The sequence below is a fragment of the Vigna unguiculata genome, chromosome 11 (assembly GCF_004118075.2).
Source record: "Vigna unguiculata cultivar IT97K-499-35 chromosome 11, ASM411807v1, whole genome shotgun sequence".
Lineage (NCBI taxonomy): Eukaryota > Viridiplantae > Streptophyta > Magnoliopsida > Fabales > Fabaceae > Vigna > Vigna unguiculata.
In genome coordinates this window covers 38,595,376-38,613,034 of record NC_040289.1, presented here as the reverse complement: position 1 = coordinate 38,613,034, position 17,659 = coordinate 38,595,376, and the positions used below count along the sequence as shown (strand labels likewise).

At 33.5% G+C, this 17,659-nt stretch overlaps 5 protein-coding genes and 1 pseudogene across 6 annotated transcripts; 3 read left to right on the top strand and 3 right to left on the bottom strand.

The window, feature by feature from the left end:
• Positions 1-3,458: 3,458 nt before the first annotated feature.
• Positions 3,459-4,029, bottom strand: LOC114169658 (auxin-induced protein 6B-like). Its single transcript, XM_028054909.1, has one exon. It carries the CDS (start codon positions 3,878-3,880, stop codon positions 3,602-3,604), a length of 279 nt encoding a protein of 92 aa, XP_027910710.1. The 5' UTR covers positions 3,881-4,029; the 3' UTR covers positions 3,459-3,601.
• A 571-nt stretch (positions 4,030-4,600) lies between these two features.
• On the top strand, positions 4,601-8,083 carry LOC114169666 (annotated as a pseudogene).
• LOC114169657 (indole-3-acetic acid-induced protein ARG7-like) lies at positions 6,052-6,551 on the bottom strand. Its single transcript, XM_028054908.1, has one exon. It carries the CDS (start codon positions 6,421-6,423, stop codon positions 6,145-6,147), a length of 279 nt encoding a protein of 92 aa, XP_027910709.1. The 5' UTR covers positions 6,424-6,551; the 3' UTR covers positions 6,052-6,144.
• Positions 8,084-8,719: 636 nt separating the features above from the next.
• On the bottom strand, positions 8,720-9,361 carry LOC114169655 (auxin-induced protein 6B-like). Its single transcript, XM_028054906.1, has one exon. The coding sequence runs from the start codon at positions 9,174-9,176 to the stop codon at positions 8,895-8,897; it is 282 nt and encodes a 93-aa protein (XP_027910707.1). The 5' UTR covers positions 9,177-9,361; the 3' UTR covers positions 8,720-8,894.
• Positions 9,362-10,103: 742 nt separating this feature from the next.
• LOC114170423 (auxin-induced protein 10A5-like) lies at positions 10,104-11,608 on the top strand. Its single transcript, XM_028055899.1, has 2 exons — positions 10,104-10,372; positions 11,476-11,608. The coding sequence occupies exons 1-2, from the start codon at positions 10,104-10,106 to the stop codon at positions 11,606-11,608; spliced, it is 402 nt and encodes a 133-aa protein (XP_027911700.1).
• An 843-nt stretch (positions 11,609-12,451) lies between these two features.
• On the top strand, positions 12,452-15,756 carry LOC114169652 (transcription initiation factor TFIID subunit 14b). 2 transcript variants are annotated; one of them, XM_028054901.1, is made up of 7 exons: positions 12,538-12,654; positions 12,810-12,883; positions 12,972-13,060; positions 13,161-13,382; positions 13,900-14,087; positions 14,168-14,289; positions 15,427-15,756. In XM_028054901.1, the coding sequence occupies exons 5-7, from the start codon at positions 13,943-13,945 to the stop codon at positions 15,511-15,513; spliced, it is 354 nt and encodes a 117-aa protein (XP_027910702.1). In that variant the 5' UTR covers positions 12,538-12,654; positions 12,810-12,883; positions 12,972-13,060; positions 13,161-13,382; positions 13,900-13,942; the 3' UTR covers positions 15,514-15,756. The 2 variants fall into 2 exon arrangements, with proteins under 2 accessions (XP_027910701.1, XP_027910702.1); XM_028054900.1 differs by lacking the exon at positions 12,810-12,883 and having other exon boundaries at positions 12,452-12,654.
• The last annotated feature ends 1,903 nt before the right edge of the window (positions 15,757-17,659 follow it).

Sequence of the window (17,659 nt, the reverse complement as noted above, 5' to 3'; positions counted from 1 at the left end):
TATTCTTCAAACCTTGAGCCAGATGAAGATATTATTGCCACGTTTTCTCTCCCATACCAGCTATCAGAAAATCTTTATAGAAACTCTAATTTGCTTTCAGTTGTTCAGCCTCAGCCCAGAAATCTAGTATACATTGATCAATTATTTCTGGTAATTTAAAGTTATGAACTATGGCTAAATATTTATATAGATAAACCTAAAAAGCATGTCAATTAGTTGTCATTACTCAAACACTTGGTGATAATTGTTAAAAGTTAGAGAAGGCAAAAGGGTAGTATAAGATTCTCCAGAAAATGTAGAAAAAGTGAGTGCTAAAGCCAGGAGTGTGTACATGCGAAATATCATGTGGTACTGTCTTCGGTATATTAAGCATAAAGTAGAATACAAGCGTGTAACCCCACCTTATCAGACAATAGCCAACATAAAGCCTCAACATGCAACTAACCTAATTAAGGTCTATTTATGCATTAATCCATATTCCATATTTTTCTCAAACATGCCTTAGCCATGTTTTGTTCACGTGGATTGATGTTGAAGCACAGCTGGATGATACATTTTGGGTGATGAATTATATGGCAACAATAGTGAGAGATCATACACATATACTTTATTTCAATTGGATTCTGTTTGAAAGATGGAACTTGTGCTATCTTCTATAACATGTCATATTGGTCCCATGATTCATAGCATTTTCCCCTCAATCATTCAAGTATCAAACGATTCTTACAAACTTTTATCATGTTTAGTTGTCTCCAAATGCTAAGAAATGTGAGATTATGCTATTAATATAAAGTATTATAAGGATTGAAATAAAACACTGAGTTACGTTCATTCTTTTTCGTTGAAAATGTGTCAATATATGTTATCAAACATTAAAAACATGTTGGCTAACATCTAATGTGTTGCAAAAATTTATCCAACACGTTCAATAAAATAAAAGATAATAACAAGACAAGATAAAAGTCATTTCAACAAATTAAAATAAATGACAAGCATTCAATTGAAAAATGTAAAAATTTTGATTACTCAATAAAACAAAACATTTTAGTAAGAATTTAATTGAAAATGTCTAAATTTACGAGGGACGTGAAACTTAATTAAGACTTTAATGTTTTTTAAATTATAACTATTTTTAAAACATGTTAGCCCATAAACTTACAAGTTGAATGTAGTTAAATCCACTTGGTTTGCATGCTGAATTCCCTCGGCAAAAATTGACCAACTTTAGTTTAAATAACTATTTTCTTTTGTATGATCCAACTTATTCTTCAAACAATTTGGATCAATTCAAACATAATTTGTTAACTCTAAATTAGAAATGACAAATAAACTCGTTTCTGACGATATTTTATCCAAATTTATCATTTAGTGTTTATAAAATTAATAAATATTTTGATTTTATGATATTTTATTTATATTCAATTGTGTAACATTTTATATAATAAATTTTTTTTATAATGATTATTTAATAATATCATGTTTTTTAGCTGTAATTTTATTTTTTTTATAAAAACTAATTAACTAATATTGAAATATTAAGAAAAGTATTGTTGTATATCAGTAGAGACGAGGATAAAACAAAATTTCGTTGGATAGGATAGGATGAATTTTTACTGGGGTATGAAAGTGGGATGATAAAGCTTGTTCCCACGGGGCACAGTTGTCATCCCTATTTTAGATACCACCTTATGTCAATGTTTCAATTTTCGATTGAATTATATGTTTTATGTTGTATTGTACTTTCCGTACCCTTCATAAGGACGAGCAACAAAAGCTGTAATGATAAGAACTGCATTGATTTTGATCGGAGACATGTGTTCATTGCATTGGAGCTCCAACCAGACAGCTAATATACGGATAATTATTAACAGTGAAAGTCATTTCTTTTAGCTGTCATAAAACCATTGTAACGATGCATACTTTATTTTGATTAATCCATGAAGTGACCAAGGGATTTGTACGAGAAAGTGAATGTGTGAGATGTCTCAGCATTTCTTGAACAGAAGAAGCAGAGCATTATTACATTGGTTAAAATCATTCGATTTCTCTCTGCACAAATCGCTTTCATTTTTAAGAAATAACTGTTTTGGCCTACGCTTGTGTGTACAAAGTAGGTCATGAACTCTAGAATCTTTGGTAAATATTGATGATGATGATGATGACCTATAAGACAACACCACATGGTCCATGAAACCTTGTCCCTCACATAGTCCATCTTAACCATTCAGTTCTTTGAAGAATAGTGTCCACACAGGCACTATATATAATCATTATTGCACTCTCAACTAAGGTATCAGGCTTGAAGTATTTGAGTCAGACAAGTTTCTGAAAATCATTGTATATCAAGAGAAACATGGGTTTCAATTTACTTGGTGTTAGAAGAGCAAGACTAGTTGCTTCAAATGGTGTGGTTCCAAAAGGGTATCTTGCAGTGTATGTTGGAGAAAAAATGAAGCGGTTCATGATTCCAATTGGATACTTGAACCAACCTTCGTTTCAGGACTTGCTAAGCTTAGCAGTAGAAGAATTTGGATACCATCATCCCATGGGAGGCCTTACAATTCCTTGCAGAGAAGATGTCTTCTTAAATATCATGTCTGCTATGTCTTGAATTGTTCTGGACAAAGATACTGACATAGATTAGTATTTAGTTCAAACAACCAATTTTGCAAGAAATATGTAGGAATGAATGTTACAAGTTTCGTTGATTAGTTTAGTGTAAGATCTTTTGTTGAGAAAATTTAAATATATGCGCTCATTGGGTTTGAGGAATTTTCTTTCTATGCATACAACCTTACCATTTTAGCACATAAACAACCTTTGTTTGTTTTTATTTGTAACACCACCACTCATGGAATGATCATATCCCGATACGAAAAGGTTAACTTGTTCGTACAACGACCCAAAATTCGTTAACAAACATCCTTCCTTCGGAGGCCGAGACCTGACATGAACTCGGGACTCTTCTTCTAAGGGTAGGAGTGTCAACGAGGTTCAAACTCGAGATGTTGATTTGTTACGAGACTTTGATACATGAAAAGTCTAATCCATTCATGCAAGGACCCAAAATTTGTTAATATATCCAAACTCTTCCTTGGATTGACTCAACAAGTCTTGCAAAGAAGGTTGATTCAAGTATGATATAGGAATTGCAAACATATATCTATGAAATTAAGATAATACAATTCCACCCTCTAGACTCTAGAGTAAAGGTCAACAAATTTCTCCACTTGAAAGGAACATATATCTATGATAAAGAAAAACCAATTACTTCATATTGAAAATTATATATATGTGTGTATATATAATTAATTTTCCCTTGCCCTTGTTAGGAGTTATGTGTTCTGTTCTTGCTTTTAAACTTGCTAAAATAAAGTCTAGTTTCTTTTTTTTGCACAAATCAAGTGTGATTGTACAGGGAATGGAACAAAGTAACAAATAAACATAAAATGCAGAGGAGATGCTTCAACAATAAATTCGATAAGCATAAAAAATTTATATATTTCCCTATCTTGAGAAAAAGGCTCTTTACAAGCTGAGAAGATGCCCAATTTACAAAAATGTCAATTCTAGTCTATGTTAGCATCTGAAGGTGTGAGATTTATCGTCCATTTAAGCAACCAGTAATATGTTGGAAGACATCTTCACTGCAAGGAATGGTGAGGCCACCCATGGGATGCTCATATCCATACTCTTCCTCAACTTGACTCAACAAGTCCTGGAATGAAGGTTCGTTCAAGTAAGAAACAGGGATCATGAGCCGCTTCATCTTCTCTCCAACATAGACTGCAAGGTAGCCCTTTGGTGCATCCACTGCTTTTGAAGATGCTTGATTGGCTGCAAATAATACCTTTCTGATACCAGGTAAACCAAAACCCATATCTGTATTGATGTGTTAGAAACTTGAGAAGAGAATGGTTTGGGAAAAGTCTTCAAAACAAGCTTTTGAATTTTTGAATGCTTTAGGAAGTGAATTGTTTGAGTCCTAAATGCTTGTAGCCATGAATATATATAGATAAAAGGATATGTAAGAAACCACATGACACATGAATTATTGTTGAAGGAAGGATGTGAGATAGAAGTAATGGGGCCAAAAAAGAGACAAGGAATATGGTGTTGTCTTTGAGGATTTACACGTAACATGTATCCACGAAAGAAACTCTAATTGAATCATGTTATATGTCACACTTATTGAGGCTGGTGGGGGGTTCAATTCAAACTTCATTTATGCAAAATTCATGTTGTGTTGCTTAGAATTTGGCATACATAAAATATGTGGTTCACAGTACTGTCTCTCATGATCATACGTTCTATGTTGGATATCTTCTTATCTCCACTGATTCAGAGATAGCTCAGGCCTCAACATTTACAGGTTTCTTATGTCACCCTACTATTAGTTGGTACATGGTGTGTGTATATATCAAATACATTATAATACTATGTAAAGAAACATGTGAGATGTCTAAAGTATGTCTACTACATGTCTATGAATCATTGATGTAGATAGATCACAGTAAGTTTTCAACATTAGGTTTCATCTTTGCAGATGCATTTAGTTTCAAGTGGGAAATTCTGTTGGCCACTATATCAGAAGGTAGGGATGTGGAGTTATACCCTCCCACTTATCCATGAAAGAGGTTTCTAAGACAATACCATGTGATCCCTTGTCCTTCACTTGACCCCATCACGTCCTTGTCAATCATTCATTGTTGAATTAGATTGCAATTGCAGAGTTCCCATTAGGGACTATATATACATTATTTCTTGCATCCTCAAGCATCAGAATTGAAATACTTATTTCTCATACAAGTCTTTTGACCTTACTTCAGCATATTATTTGTTTGTGGATCAACAAAAAACAATGGGTTTCCGCATCCCAGGTATTATTAGACAAGCTTCATTTTCTGCTGCAAAAACGACTTGTAAGGGACTTGAAGTTCCAAAAGGCTATCTTGCAGTCTATGTTGGAGATAAGATGAGGCGGTTTGTGATTCCAGTATCATATTTAAATCGATCTTCATTTCAACAATTGCTGAGGCAATCAGAAGAAGAATTTGGATTTGATCATCCAACTGGAGGTCTCACAATTCCATGCAAGGAGGACGAGTTCATAAACATTATCTCTCAATTGAATGAGAAGTAAATCATTGTATTGGAGAGTGAGTAGATTAGATGAGGCAAATTTGTATAGTAGGCACTTCATTTTTTCCATTTTTTTTCTTCTGTAAATCCATTGGATACAGAAACAGGTTCCATGATGAGAATACAGAACTAGACCTTTTTGTTTCTCCACACACATACCAATGAATTTTAATTTGATTATGAAATTTCTTATGATATACAACAGGGTCAACTATTTCTACCTTTCCAACTTATTTCCTTTTATTAAATTTAAATTCAGAATTTGGATCTTTGACTTTCCAACTCCACCTGTGTACTTTGGATGAAAAATTATATAAATATTATTCATTCATAGTTGTCACAGACCTAGACTTTTTCTTTTGCTTTAAAGGAACTTTTTATTTACTTGGTTTGAATTCAAGACATCACACCTCTGCTTCTTACACTGCAAGGTCATAGATTCATTTTATCTAACAGACATAAGTTATAGAAAATCATTGGTTCTTTGACTACTACAGGTTTAGGGTATCTAAGGCATTTCATAACATACATCAGTGGTATTAAGGCCATTGGCATTTACACCTGCTTGCGGTGGCAGCACAAAATTGTAATTTCGTATTGTACTTGTTAGTATAATATATTTTAACTTCTCTCCAGATAAATTATCTCCATCTTTGATCCTGGAAAAAATATTTTTCTCTATGGATCGTAATCATGTGTTCTGTTAGTATAAGCAGAATTATGTGTGTATATATAATTTTCCCTTGCCCTTATTAAGAATTATGTATTCTGTTCTTGCTTTTTAACTTGTTAAAATAAAGACTAGTTTCTTTTTCTTTGCAGCAATCAAGTGTGGTCGTAGAAATGGAACATTGTAATAAATAAACATAAAACGTAACGGATAAGCTTCAGCAATAAACTCGTTCTCCATGAGCATAAAAAATTAAATATTGTGATTTTTTCAATATGATGATTTACAAAAAGGTCAATTCTAATCTATGTTAGCCTCCTAAGTTGTGAAATTCATTGTGCATTCAAGCATGAAGTTATATGTTGAAAGACATCTTCGCTGCAAGGAATTGTGAGGCCACCCATGGAATGCTCAAATCCATACTCTTCCTCAACTTGGCTCAACAAGTCTTGGAACGAAGGTTGGTTCAAGTATGACACTGGGATCACGAACCGCTTCATTTTCTCTCCAACATAGACTGCAAGGTAGCCCTTTGGTGCATCCACTGCCTTTGAAGATGCTTGATTGGCAGCAGATAATACCTTTCTGATACCAGGTAAACGAAAACCCATATTTGTATTGTGTTTGAAACTTGAGAAGAGAATGGTTTGTGAAAAGTCTTCAAAACAAGCTTTTGAATTTTGAATGCTTTAGGAGGTGAATAATTTGAGTCCTAAATGCTTGCAGCCATGACTATATATATAGATAAAATGATATGTAAGAATCCACCTGTTTACATGAATTATTGCTTAAGAAACGATATGAGATAAGAGTAATGGGGCCAAATAACAGACAAGGAAAATGGTGTTGTCTTCGAGGATTTATATTAAGAATCAACATAACATGTATCTATGAAAGAAAAGTCTAATTGAGTCATGTTATGTCACACTTACTGAAGATGGTGGGCCAGAAACTTCATTTATGCAAAACTCATTCTGTGTTGCATAAAATATGTGGTTGTCTCATGATCATACGTTCTATGTTGGTTCTCTTCTTATCTCCACTGATTCAGCTCAAGCCTCAGCATTTAAAGGTTGTATAAGTCACCCTGATATTAGTTGGTACATGGTAGATATATATATCAATAGCATTATAAGCTTATTTAAAGAAACATGTGAGTTGTCTAAAGTATGTCTACTACATGTCTATGAATCATTGATGCAGATAGATCCCAGAAAGTTTTCAATATTAGGTTTCATCTTTGAAGGCGCATTTAGTTTCAAGTGGGAAATTCTGTTGGCCACTATATCAGAAGGTAGGGATGTAGGGTTATGCCCTCCCACCTATTCATTAAAGAGGTCTCTAAGACAATACCATGTGATCCATTGTCCTTCCCTTGACCCCATCACGTCCTTGTCAATCATTCATTGTGAAATTAGATTTCAATTGCAGAGTTCCCATTAGATACTATATATACACTATTTCTTGCATCCTCAAGCATCAGAATTGAAATACTTATTTCTCATACAAGTCTTTTGACATTACTTCAGCATATTATTTGTTTGTGGATCAACAAAAACAATGGGTTTCCGCATCCCAGCTATTGTTAGACAAGCTTCATTTTCTGCTGCAAAAGCAACTCGCAAGGGACTTGAAGTCCCAAAAGGCTATCTTGCAGTGTATGTTGGAGATAAGATGAGGCGGTTCGTGATTCCAGTATCATATTTGAATCAATCTTCATTTCAACAATTGCTAATTCAATCAGAAGAAGAATTTGGATATGATCATCCAACTGGAGGTCTCACAATTCCATGCAAAGAGGACGAGTTCATGAGCGTTATCTCTCAATTGAATGAGCAGTAAATCATGCCATTGGAGAGGGAGTAGATTAGATGAGGCAAATTTTGTATAGTAGGCACTTGATTTTAGAAACAGTTTCCATAATGAGAATACAGAACTAGATACTGTTTGAACACCTCTTTCTTTCACCACATACCAATGATTTTAATATGATTATGAAATTTCTTCTGATATACCACAGGCTATCAACAAAACTTCATATTGGTTGTTACCACTTCCCTGTTGCAATTTCAATACTCAACCTTGAGCCAAACAAGGAAGCCACAATACATTTGTCCTCAAACAGATTGTGGCTAGAATTTTCAATAAACTTAAGGCTCCAAAATTCGCAATAGCAATGGAAGAAGGTTTTTCAAAATTTGGTGGACAGAAAATCAAATCCACAGTTTCAATGAATACTAGAATTATAAACATTGTGCTATTATCCATGGTCAACTATTTCTACCTTTCCAATTTATTTCCTTTTATTGAATTTAAATTTATGATATAAATATTAGTCACTCATAATTGTTACAGACCAAGCCTTATTCTTCTGCTTTAAAGAAACTTCGTATTTACATGGTTTTGGTTTAAGACATTACACCTCTGCTTCTTACATTGTAAGGTCATAGATTCATTTTATCTATCAGACACAAATTATAGAAAAACATTGGTTCTTTAAAAATGGAGACTGAGATATATTAGTTGAGCCAAATTTGTACATAAGGAAGCTTTATTTACTGTGAAAATTTCCATATTTTCACCTTGTATAGTCCAACTGAAGTTGGAATGTTAAGACTAGACATTTCCAAAAACACTTTTTGCTTTTTCGAAATCTCAATGAATCATAATATACACAATAGTGCAATTATTTAATTTTAGATTGTGCTTATCAGTTTTCACCTTTTAATAGTGATTAACTTCGTTCCAAGTATGAAATCTTTCTCCATGGTCCTTTTAATAGTGAAACCTTTTATTCAATATTCATACCTTCAAATTTATCAGGACAACCAAGTTACTAATTTCTTATAGTAACCCTGTTCATCCAAGATTAAGTTAAAGTTGTCAAAGTAACTAAAGAACAAAAAATACAGAGAAGAGACTAAGTTGTTGAATTCATTTTCATTAAACAAAAATCGAACAAACTTGTCAGTAATGATCTTTCATTTCTCCTATTTCTCAAAAAGGGGATCCAATCAAATCGAGAGAGGCCTATTATACAAAATGTATCTACAAATCTATGTCTATCTTCTACAGTACAAATTTATAGCTTATTCAACAATAGTGAAGTTATTTCTTGGAAGACATCTTCACTGCAGGGAATTGTAAGACCACCCATGGGATGATCATATCCAAACTCTTCCTCGGCTTGACTCAACAAGTCTTGGAACGAAGGTTGGGTCAAGCATGATATCGGGATCACAAACCGCTTCATTTTTTCTCCAACATAGACTGCAAGATAGCCCTTTGGCACCTCCACAGCTTTTGAAGATGCTTGATTTGCAGCAGATGATGCCCTTCTAATACCAGGTAGACGAAAACCCATTGTTACTTTTGTATTTTCAAAGACTTAAGTAGAAAATGGTCTAAAAGACACTTGAAAGTTTGAGCTTGTGAATTTAGAATGCTTCAGAAAGTAAAGGATGATGGTGTTGGTTCTAGCGTTTCAACCATGAATATATAGATAAAAGAATGAGCAAGTAGGATACTTGAATTATTGGTGAAGGAAGGTTATGAGATAGTAATGATGGGACCAACTGAGAGACAAGGTCATATGGCAATGTCTTTAGAGGACTCTCCCATGAATACAAGCCAAAGAGAGCCATCAATTACCCCATTAGAGGATGATGTTGACACTTACTTGAGGTAGAGGGGACCACAAACTTCATGTATGAAAGTTCACATGGTGCTGTTTTAAGTTTGACATACACAAAAAATTGTGGTTCCTAGTAACTCATGATCATGTGCTCAATATCAGTTCTGTTCTTGCCTCCAATTCCAATTGAGACCTCTCATGGTTTAGTACAAGTTGCTTACTTAGACTCTGTCATATATCAATAGCGTTGTCATTTATTTAAAGAAACATGTGAGATGTCTATAGCTTGTCGATCATTGAAATAGCTATAGCACAATGAATGAACTAGCATTAGGTTTCACCTGTAATTCTGTTGGCCAATGGTGGGGTATTTACTCCAATTAACTTCCTAATCCTTGAAGGTGATCTCTAAGACAATACCATGTGATCCCTTGTCTCTCGGTCGATTCCATCATATATAGACCCTCCAAAAATCATTTATTGTGCTGTTGGATTATTGCATAGGCCATTGGCAACTATATATACAATATCTTTCAAGTATTCAAACAAGTATTCAAACAACACAAGGCATTCAGTCCTCAAACACCAGATTTCAGATATTCCTTTCTTATATATACAAGTTCTTTGACATCAGTTTGTGGAGTGGAGCAATAAACAATGGGTTTTCGCATGGCAGGTATTATTAGATGGACATCATTTTCGACAACCCAAGCAGCATCGAAGGGTGTTGAGGTACCTAGAGGCTGTCTTGCAGTCTATGTTGGAGACAAAATGAAGCGGTTTGTGATTCCTGTATCATACTTGAACCAACCTTCATTTCAAGAATTACTGAGTCGGACAGAAGAAGAATTTGGGTATGATCATCCAACAGGGGGCCTCACAAGTCCATGTCAGGAAGATGAGTTCCTAAACGTCTTGAATGATTTGTAAATCAAGCCATGGGAGACAGAGATAGATTAGTGATTAGATGAGGCATATTTGTACAGAAGGCACTTTCTTTTATGCAAAGATTTCTGTTTTGTTATCTTGTATAGTTGAAACCTGTTGCTTGAATTAAAGTGCAGCACAAAACATTGTTTGGACACTTTTGGCTTTTGCCAAATCTCAATGAACTCTAATATGTACAACAGTATCATTGTCAAAGTTCAGTCCATATATATATATATATATATATATATATATATATATATATATATATATATATATATATATATATATATATATATATATATATATATATATCACTATCAAGATAAAGTAGTGACTTCAACCAATTAAGAATGTTGGTAGGATAGTTTGCATCACAGACATTAGTTTAATTGCAATGGCTTCTTGATTTAAATGAGGTTACGCAGATACCTCTGTTGTTTGTGTTTCAAAGTAACAAAAAATCTTGTTTGGGTGTTTGGAGTGAAAACTTTAAACACGGTGGATAAGTGATTGTATAAACCTGATTGGCTTATCGCTGAACTCTGGATCACTCGGAAGTCCACGTGCAAAGGACTCCGACCCTCAAGATATTTAGAGTGAGTTTATGAGTAGAAAGTGATTACGAGATTGAATTTACTTCATTACTATAAGTACGTTAAGATATTACATGGATCTCACACTCATCCTTTGTATATTGGACCTTTTTAGGGTCTGCCAAATGATAAAATATACGATTGAATAGGATCACTTGGGATTGTACAGATATTACTTATTTGGGAATGTCTTCTTGCAACTCCATATTTTTTAAATATTCAATTATATCTGTGTTGTAAGTAAAGTTATGGATCGTGGCAGATATTTCAAGTTATATAATTTGTAATATAAATTTATATTTTAGATTATACAATTTATAATATATAATTATATTTCGAACGGTATAATTCGTAATATAATTTTGTATTACGGATAGTATGATCTAGAATGTAAACGAATTATGAAATCAGAAATTTATATTTTACGTCTTTTATGGTAATATTCTCATCTTTTTCTTATATTATTATGATCTTGTTATTTGTTTTAGTTTGCAAATGTTTTATAGGATGGAGGTGGAAGAAAATGATGGGGTACAGGTGGAAGAAGAAGATGGGATGCATATGAAGATGGAGATGGAGGTGGAAGAAGAAAATTGGGTAGAGGTGGAAGAAAAAGGTAGGGTGGAGGAAAAAAAGTAGGGATGACAAAACGGGCTGGGTTTGGGCCAGTCCGTTAGTCCGTGTTAAAAGGAATGGGTTGGGTTGAAGATTTCAACCCGTCAGCTCGTTTTGGTCTGTCGCATTCAATCCGTCAACTTGATGGGCCAACCCATCCTGACATGTTAGCCCGTTTTAAAAAAATAAAATAAAATAAAAGTAATTAAAAAGATTAATTTTTTATATTATATATTTTAAATGTATAAATATATAATAGTATTGTAATTTAAATCATTAACCCCTACCAATTAAGTTTGAATTATTAGTTATAATTGAATAATTTAATATGTAAATTTAATAATTATTTTAACTTATCTAATTAAAAACATTAACTAATCAATTAAAAATTTAAAAAATATTTTATTTGATTAAATATGACTTTAATAATAATTTATATGTATATATAAACAAATTTAAAAGATAAAAAAGTTTGAAAAATTTGAAAACAAATTAAAAAACTTTTAAAAATAAAAATAAAAAACTGGGCGGGTCTGTCCGACCCAACCTGTTAACCCGTCTATACAGGACAAGTTGTGATTATTGGCCTGTTTTGTTTGACGAACCAGTCCAACCCGACTCATTTTTTACGAGTCATACGAACTGGATCAAAATGGGCTGGAGTGGCCCGTTTTGCTACCTCTAAAAAAAAGGTATGGAGGTGCTGTAGGGGAGAAAGGAAGTAGGGAGGACAAATTTAACTTTTTATGGGTTAGAAAAACATGGGGTGCAGGAAGAAATTTTCAAATTATACAACTATGGTATTGGGTTGGGCTCGTTAGGTGTTTCTGCTGACGCAAAAACGACGTCGTAAAAGTGACGAATACTGCTTCACAATTTTGGCAGAGGAGCATACGAACCCTAAAACTAGATGCTCAGATTGAGCTTCTACTTTTGAGACGAGGTCGTTGATTGATATGACCAACAGCTCATCTTCGAAAAAGCACGGTCAAGATCAGCCAGAATTAAGTGGTCCTACCCCCAAATCCCAGCGAACCAAAATGGGCAAATCTGAAGACAACGATAAGAAGGTAACCTTGTTTCGATTCGAATTCGGATAAAACCAGCAACCTCGTTTTCCAAATCGCCATAATAGCGATTTCCCACAAATCCTGCGCTTTTGGGACTGCGTAAAGATTACACCTTGTTTCCGTCATTGATTCAAATTCGAAACTTTGATTTGCAGCTATTATATAGCACTACAAGGATCTTAAAGTCAATGTTCAGAACAGCAAATATGATTTTAGAATATCATACAAAGTGAAAACAAATTCCTCTGTATTTTTTACTAAATAGGTTCTTTGTATTGATCATTATACAAGTATAACCATTTCTGGGTTTTGTGTAGAACCTGGGTAAGAAACTCAAAGATGTGGAAATAAGCGTTCCAATAGTGTATGGGAACATAGCATTTTGGCTTGGGAAAAAGGCTAGCGAGTAAGTATCCTACATTGCCTCTAACTGATCTAATGTTTTGCTTGAAGTCACTAAAATGGATTTTAAAGTTGAGAAAGTCGCCATGTTTGTGTTATGTAAGGTATCAGTCGCATAAATGGACAGTATATGTTCGTGGAGCAACCAATGAGGATCTTGGGGCGGTAATAAAGCGTGTTGTTTTTCAGTTGCATTCTAGTTTCAATAATCCCACCCGTGTTGTGGAGTCACCACCTTTTGAACTCTCAGAGGCAGGATGGGGGGAATTTGAAGTTGCGATCACACTTTATTTTCACAGTGATGTTTGTGACAAGCCTTTGAACTTGTGAGTGGTTGGTTACTGCTTTGGATTTAGTTGCTGGTAGTCTGCTTCCAGGAAAAAAAATATATTATTGAACCTTTTATTGATGCTCCGATTTCTTGGTTCAGTGTAGAGGTTCAAGTATGCTTGAATTTTTTTATGGTATGCAAAATGTCAACTGATTTTCTGGCATGTTTCAATCGTCTACAATTTGCTTATGCTTCTGAAATTCTACAAGAGTGCAGCTCTATTCCCTGCTAAGTTTAGTTAGATAGATTGAGCAATATGGCTGGAGTGCTTCATTATTATCAATGATAAGCTTGGATGACTATATAAATAACATCTATTTTTCTAACTGCAAAGTTTGGTAAGAGTGTGCAGTATATGTGGCCCAAGTGCTTGAATATTATCTAATGATATACTAGATGACAATACAACCTCGTATCCTTTGTTACTAGTCATGCAGATTGCAAACCATTTTATGTGAATGCCAAAATAATTTCTGAACCTTGTATTCTATTGAAGAGTGATATATATACAGATATCATCACTTGAAGTTGTATCCAGAGGATGAAAACAGTTCCATGTCCGCAAAGAAGCCTGTTGTTGTAGAGTTTTATGACGAGATAGTTTTCCCTGATCCTTCAGAGGCCTTTTTATCTCGTTTGCAGAGTCATCCAGCTGTGAACTTGCCAAGATTACCTCCTGGGCTTACGTTGCCTCCTCCCGGTATGTTATGTAGCAATTACTCCCTGTTATCTATAGCTTTCCATTTTCCATGCTTGAGTTGAAAGAACTTGGAAATGCAGTACCTGTTGAGGATGCAAGTAAAAGGAGGAAAGGTGATACCAAAGATCATTCTTTAAGTCAATGGTTCACGAATTTCTCAGAAGCAGATGAGCTCTTACAGCTTGCAGCAGCTCGACAGCAGGTATGTATGACAATGTTTTTATCATATTTAAAGTATGTAATATTTATGGATGTCAAATCGATTATCAATTGTTGATGCCTTAATGGTACATTCATGGATTAAAATGAGCCGTGACAGCAAGCAGAAGCCTGCATCTTTACAAAGTAGAAAAGTTTGCATCATACTTGATCTCTTGTATATAGTAAAAAACCCTTAGCAATGTAAATTATAGATGAACCAGATAGTTCTGTATGGAGAAATGTTGTAGGAATAGTATCATGATTTACGATCTTGATGCAAGGTTCATGTTTGATCAAAAAAGGAATATGTATAAGAATTTTTGCAGATTTCTTTTTCTTAAAATTTTCTGTTTTTCAGAACATGTACTTCAGATTCATCCGTCAAGAAACTGTGACTAATGATCTCTGCTTGGGAGTTTATTTTTGTTTGTATGGCCCTTTTTGTGGATTAGTTGAACTCTAAATAACTGTGCCTTTGAAGTATCGGAATAGAATCAAGAAATGTTTTTTCTTAATTTACGTTGTTGTATATGTGTGGTTGTATGGGATTCTGGGTTGTAATTAAATAATTTAATTCAACTAGTAAAGAACACGGAGCCAACCGAGGGGAAGGAGGTGAGGGACAGAAGACAGATACGATGGTCTATATGCTGATTAACATTATTCTAGTTTTATTTAATAGCTATCATGTTCCATCACTCCTACTTGTTCATCAGTTAACGATTTAATTAACACATCCATTATCATCAACATATGTGGGTTCTATATGTTCTAATCATTTTCTATGTGGGGCATATAATGCTGACATTATTCATATTTTCCTTTTAATTTGAGAGCACACTGTGTAGAAGAACTTTATCTTCATCCAAATCACTGGGCTTTGTCAGTGTGTTGAAGTCTGTATTACAATCCTTTTCCTTGTATGCGCTTCATAAGCTGTTGATTGCCTTAGTGTTACTTGTATATCCCCATTTATGGTAGTGAATCACAAGGGGGACCTGAGAAAGGTGTGGTTGAGTCTATTTTTTTTGTTGGTTAATTGTGAGCATGTTTTAACTTTTCTTGTAGATTTTGATTGTTCAATCATCTTAAAGTAGTAAGAAAATTTTGACTAAACTCATTGTGCTTCCAAATTCAGGTTCAAGCACATATTGCTAAACTCAGACGACAGATAAACTTGATAGATGGACAGCATCAGCAGTTTAAATCTTCTTCTGACCAGTAGATGTACAATTAGGGTTTTGGAGGTTTTTTTTGTAATGACTGAGGGAGCAGAAGAATGGGATGGATTGTGTGCTTCTAATCAGCTAGTTGATTCTTCAACTGTATTGTAACTTGTTTCATTTTTGTTTTGTCAACGGTGTTGTAATTTTAGAGTAGTGTAACTCTGCCAATAAACAGAAGCGGCTTAATGTGTATGATTTAACCATAAAAGATTAGAAAGTGTAGTATTTCTCATTTATTATAACGTATATTCAATATACCTATAAAATTTAGATATGTCATCTGAATAAAAAAAATAGATATATCATGTCGACAGCAATTAAAGACAAGCTAAAATAAGCAATTCAATTAAGCATTTGTTAATAAGTTTTTGTCAAATATATTTTTAAACTTGACATGACAGAATCCTACTATTGGGTAATTGATTTGATGGATACCCATTAAATTGTATTTGTGAGAGATAAAGTAATTATATGCTTGATGGCTATATGTGCAGGTAAATTATCTGAAAACTTAGGGATATGTGTAAGCATTGTTACTGTTAATACACACCCAGTGGTGATTTCATACTCGAAGTAGCACACTTGATAAATTTTTAATTTTATGAAAATATGATAAACATTTATGGTTATTCCTGTGATTGATTTATGGAAAGGAAGGCATTAATGTTGCACTAATATATTTATTTAATTAAATTTGTGAATTGGTCTGAGTTTCATGCTCTACTTTATGCAGTTATCACTGAACTAAAATACTTTCCCTGTACTATTCCTAATTATAAGACTCAACTAACTAATTTATCAATATGAAGGAAATAGTTAAATTTAGTTGATAGCAATAAATATAACTCAAATTTACAATCATGTCTTAAAGCTATTGGCAGCAATACCTTTTTTGTGTTAGAGAATAACCTCTTGAAAAATAATTAATACAAGAGAGAGACGTAATGAATCGAGTCTTGTAAAAGATAACAAACATTTATTTTAATTTGAATCTCAAACAAAAACGGGTGAAACAATATATAAAAGCATTTGCAACCTTTTGAAAACTTTGACTTTTAAGCATGTGCATACTTTTAAACAAAATCATGGAGAAGCATTAGGCTTTCAATCATATTTATTCATTAATTTTTCATAGTTATTCAAAGCACAACTAATAACTAAGAATATTTGAGTAGAGAATGGGGAAATTGGACATGAGGACAAGTTCCATGATAGGCTACTGAAACCCTAGTTGTTCTGAACCCAATTTTTTGGAAGGTATAAAAAAAGGTATCCAAATAGGCACATGTTAAAGAGTGAATATAGGTTAGTGGTGGAGGTGTTGAGTAAGTGTGAATGATGAAAATGGTGTAGGTTTGAGTTGTAGGGGGAAATGATTATACAAAATGTTTTGAAATGGTAATGCATTGAAGTGGGTTGAGGAAGGGTAGGGTCCCTTCAAAGGCTGGCATAACATACACACATTTGAGTGGGTTTGGGTGGGTAATGTTGTACCAGTAGACCTTAGGGCTTGCCGTTAATGGGAAAATCCAACTTCCAGCTGTTTTATTTTGGTGGGTTTTGTAGTTCTAAGTGAGGTTCCCACATTCATGTTCTTTTGAGCAGGTACAGTCACCAGACCAAAAATTACCAACTAGGTAGTTTGCAGGTACATTGGTACAACAAAGTAATGCATGTTATTCATAGAAAGGAATGCCCTTTGGTACCTTCGCTGGTACTCATAAGAATACAAGGAAAAAGATTCTTTTGACACCAATAACTACCATTTGATAATTTATTATACGAGTAAAATTATCTCAACAAAAGTAAATTTTTTATCTATAAAGAATAAGATAGAGTGAAAGATAATAAAGAACGATATTTATCGATACTTTAATTTAGATTACGTATTTGTCTGACATATATCTATATATGGTACTTTACCATATTTATCAATGATATATCTAATTTATAAAACAATAATACTTTTGTTATGACAATAATTTATAATTTATTACATTAACAACTTTAATACAAATGATTTTAATTTGGATTCACACAATAACAATCGTATATTTACCATGTTTTTAAGAATTATTGTATAGTAAACAATATGTATATATCACGTATCATATATATTGTTTTCAAAATAAACATGTCTGACAT

What these genes read in the sequence shown, in the direction of transcription:
- LOC114169658 (XM_028054909.1), bottom strand. Translation starts at nt 3,880, where the DNA reads ATGGGTTTTGGTTTACCTGGTATCAGAAAGGTATTATTTGCAGCCAAT.
- LOC114169657 (XM_028054908.1), bottom strand. Translation starts at nt 6,423, where the DNA reads ATGGGTTTTCGTTTACCTGGTATCAGAAAGGTATTATCTGCTGCCAAT.
- LOC114169655 (XM_028054906.1), bottom strand. Translation starts at nt 9,176, where the DNA reads ATGGGTTTTCGTCTACCTGGTATTAGAAGGGCATCATCTGCTGCAAAT.
- LOC114170423 (XM_028055899.1), top strand. Translation starts at nt 10,104, where the DNA reads ATGGGTTTTCGCATGGCAGGTATTATTAGATGGACATCATTTTCGACA. An exon ending in CTAAACGTCTTGAATGATTT is followed by an intron (nt 10,373 to 11,475) that starts GTAAATCAAGCC and finishes AATGTTTTATAG; the next exon opens with GATGGAGGTGGAAGAAAATG.
- LOC114169652 (XM_028054900.1), top strand. Translation starts at nt 12,541, where the DNA reads ATGACCAACAGCTCATCTTCGAAAAAGCACGGTCAAGATCAGCCAGAA. An exon ending in GCTTACGTTGCCTCCTCCCG is followed by an intron (nt 14,088 to 14,167) that starts GTATGTTATGTA and finishes TTGGAAATGCAG; the next exon opens with TACCTGTTGAGGATGCAAGT. An exon ending in TTGCAGCAGCTCGACAGCAG is followed by an intron (nt 14,290 to 15,426) that starts GTATGTATGACA and finishes TTCCAAATTCAG; the next exon opens with GTTCAAGCACATATTGCTAA.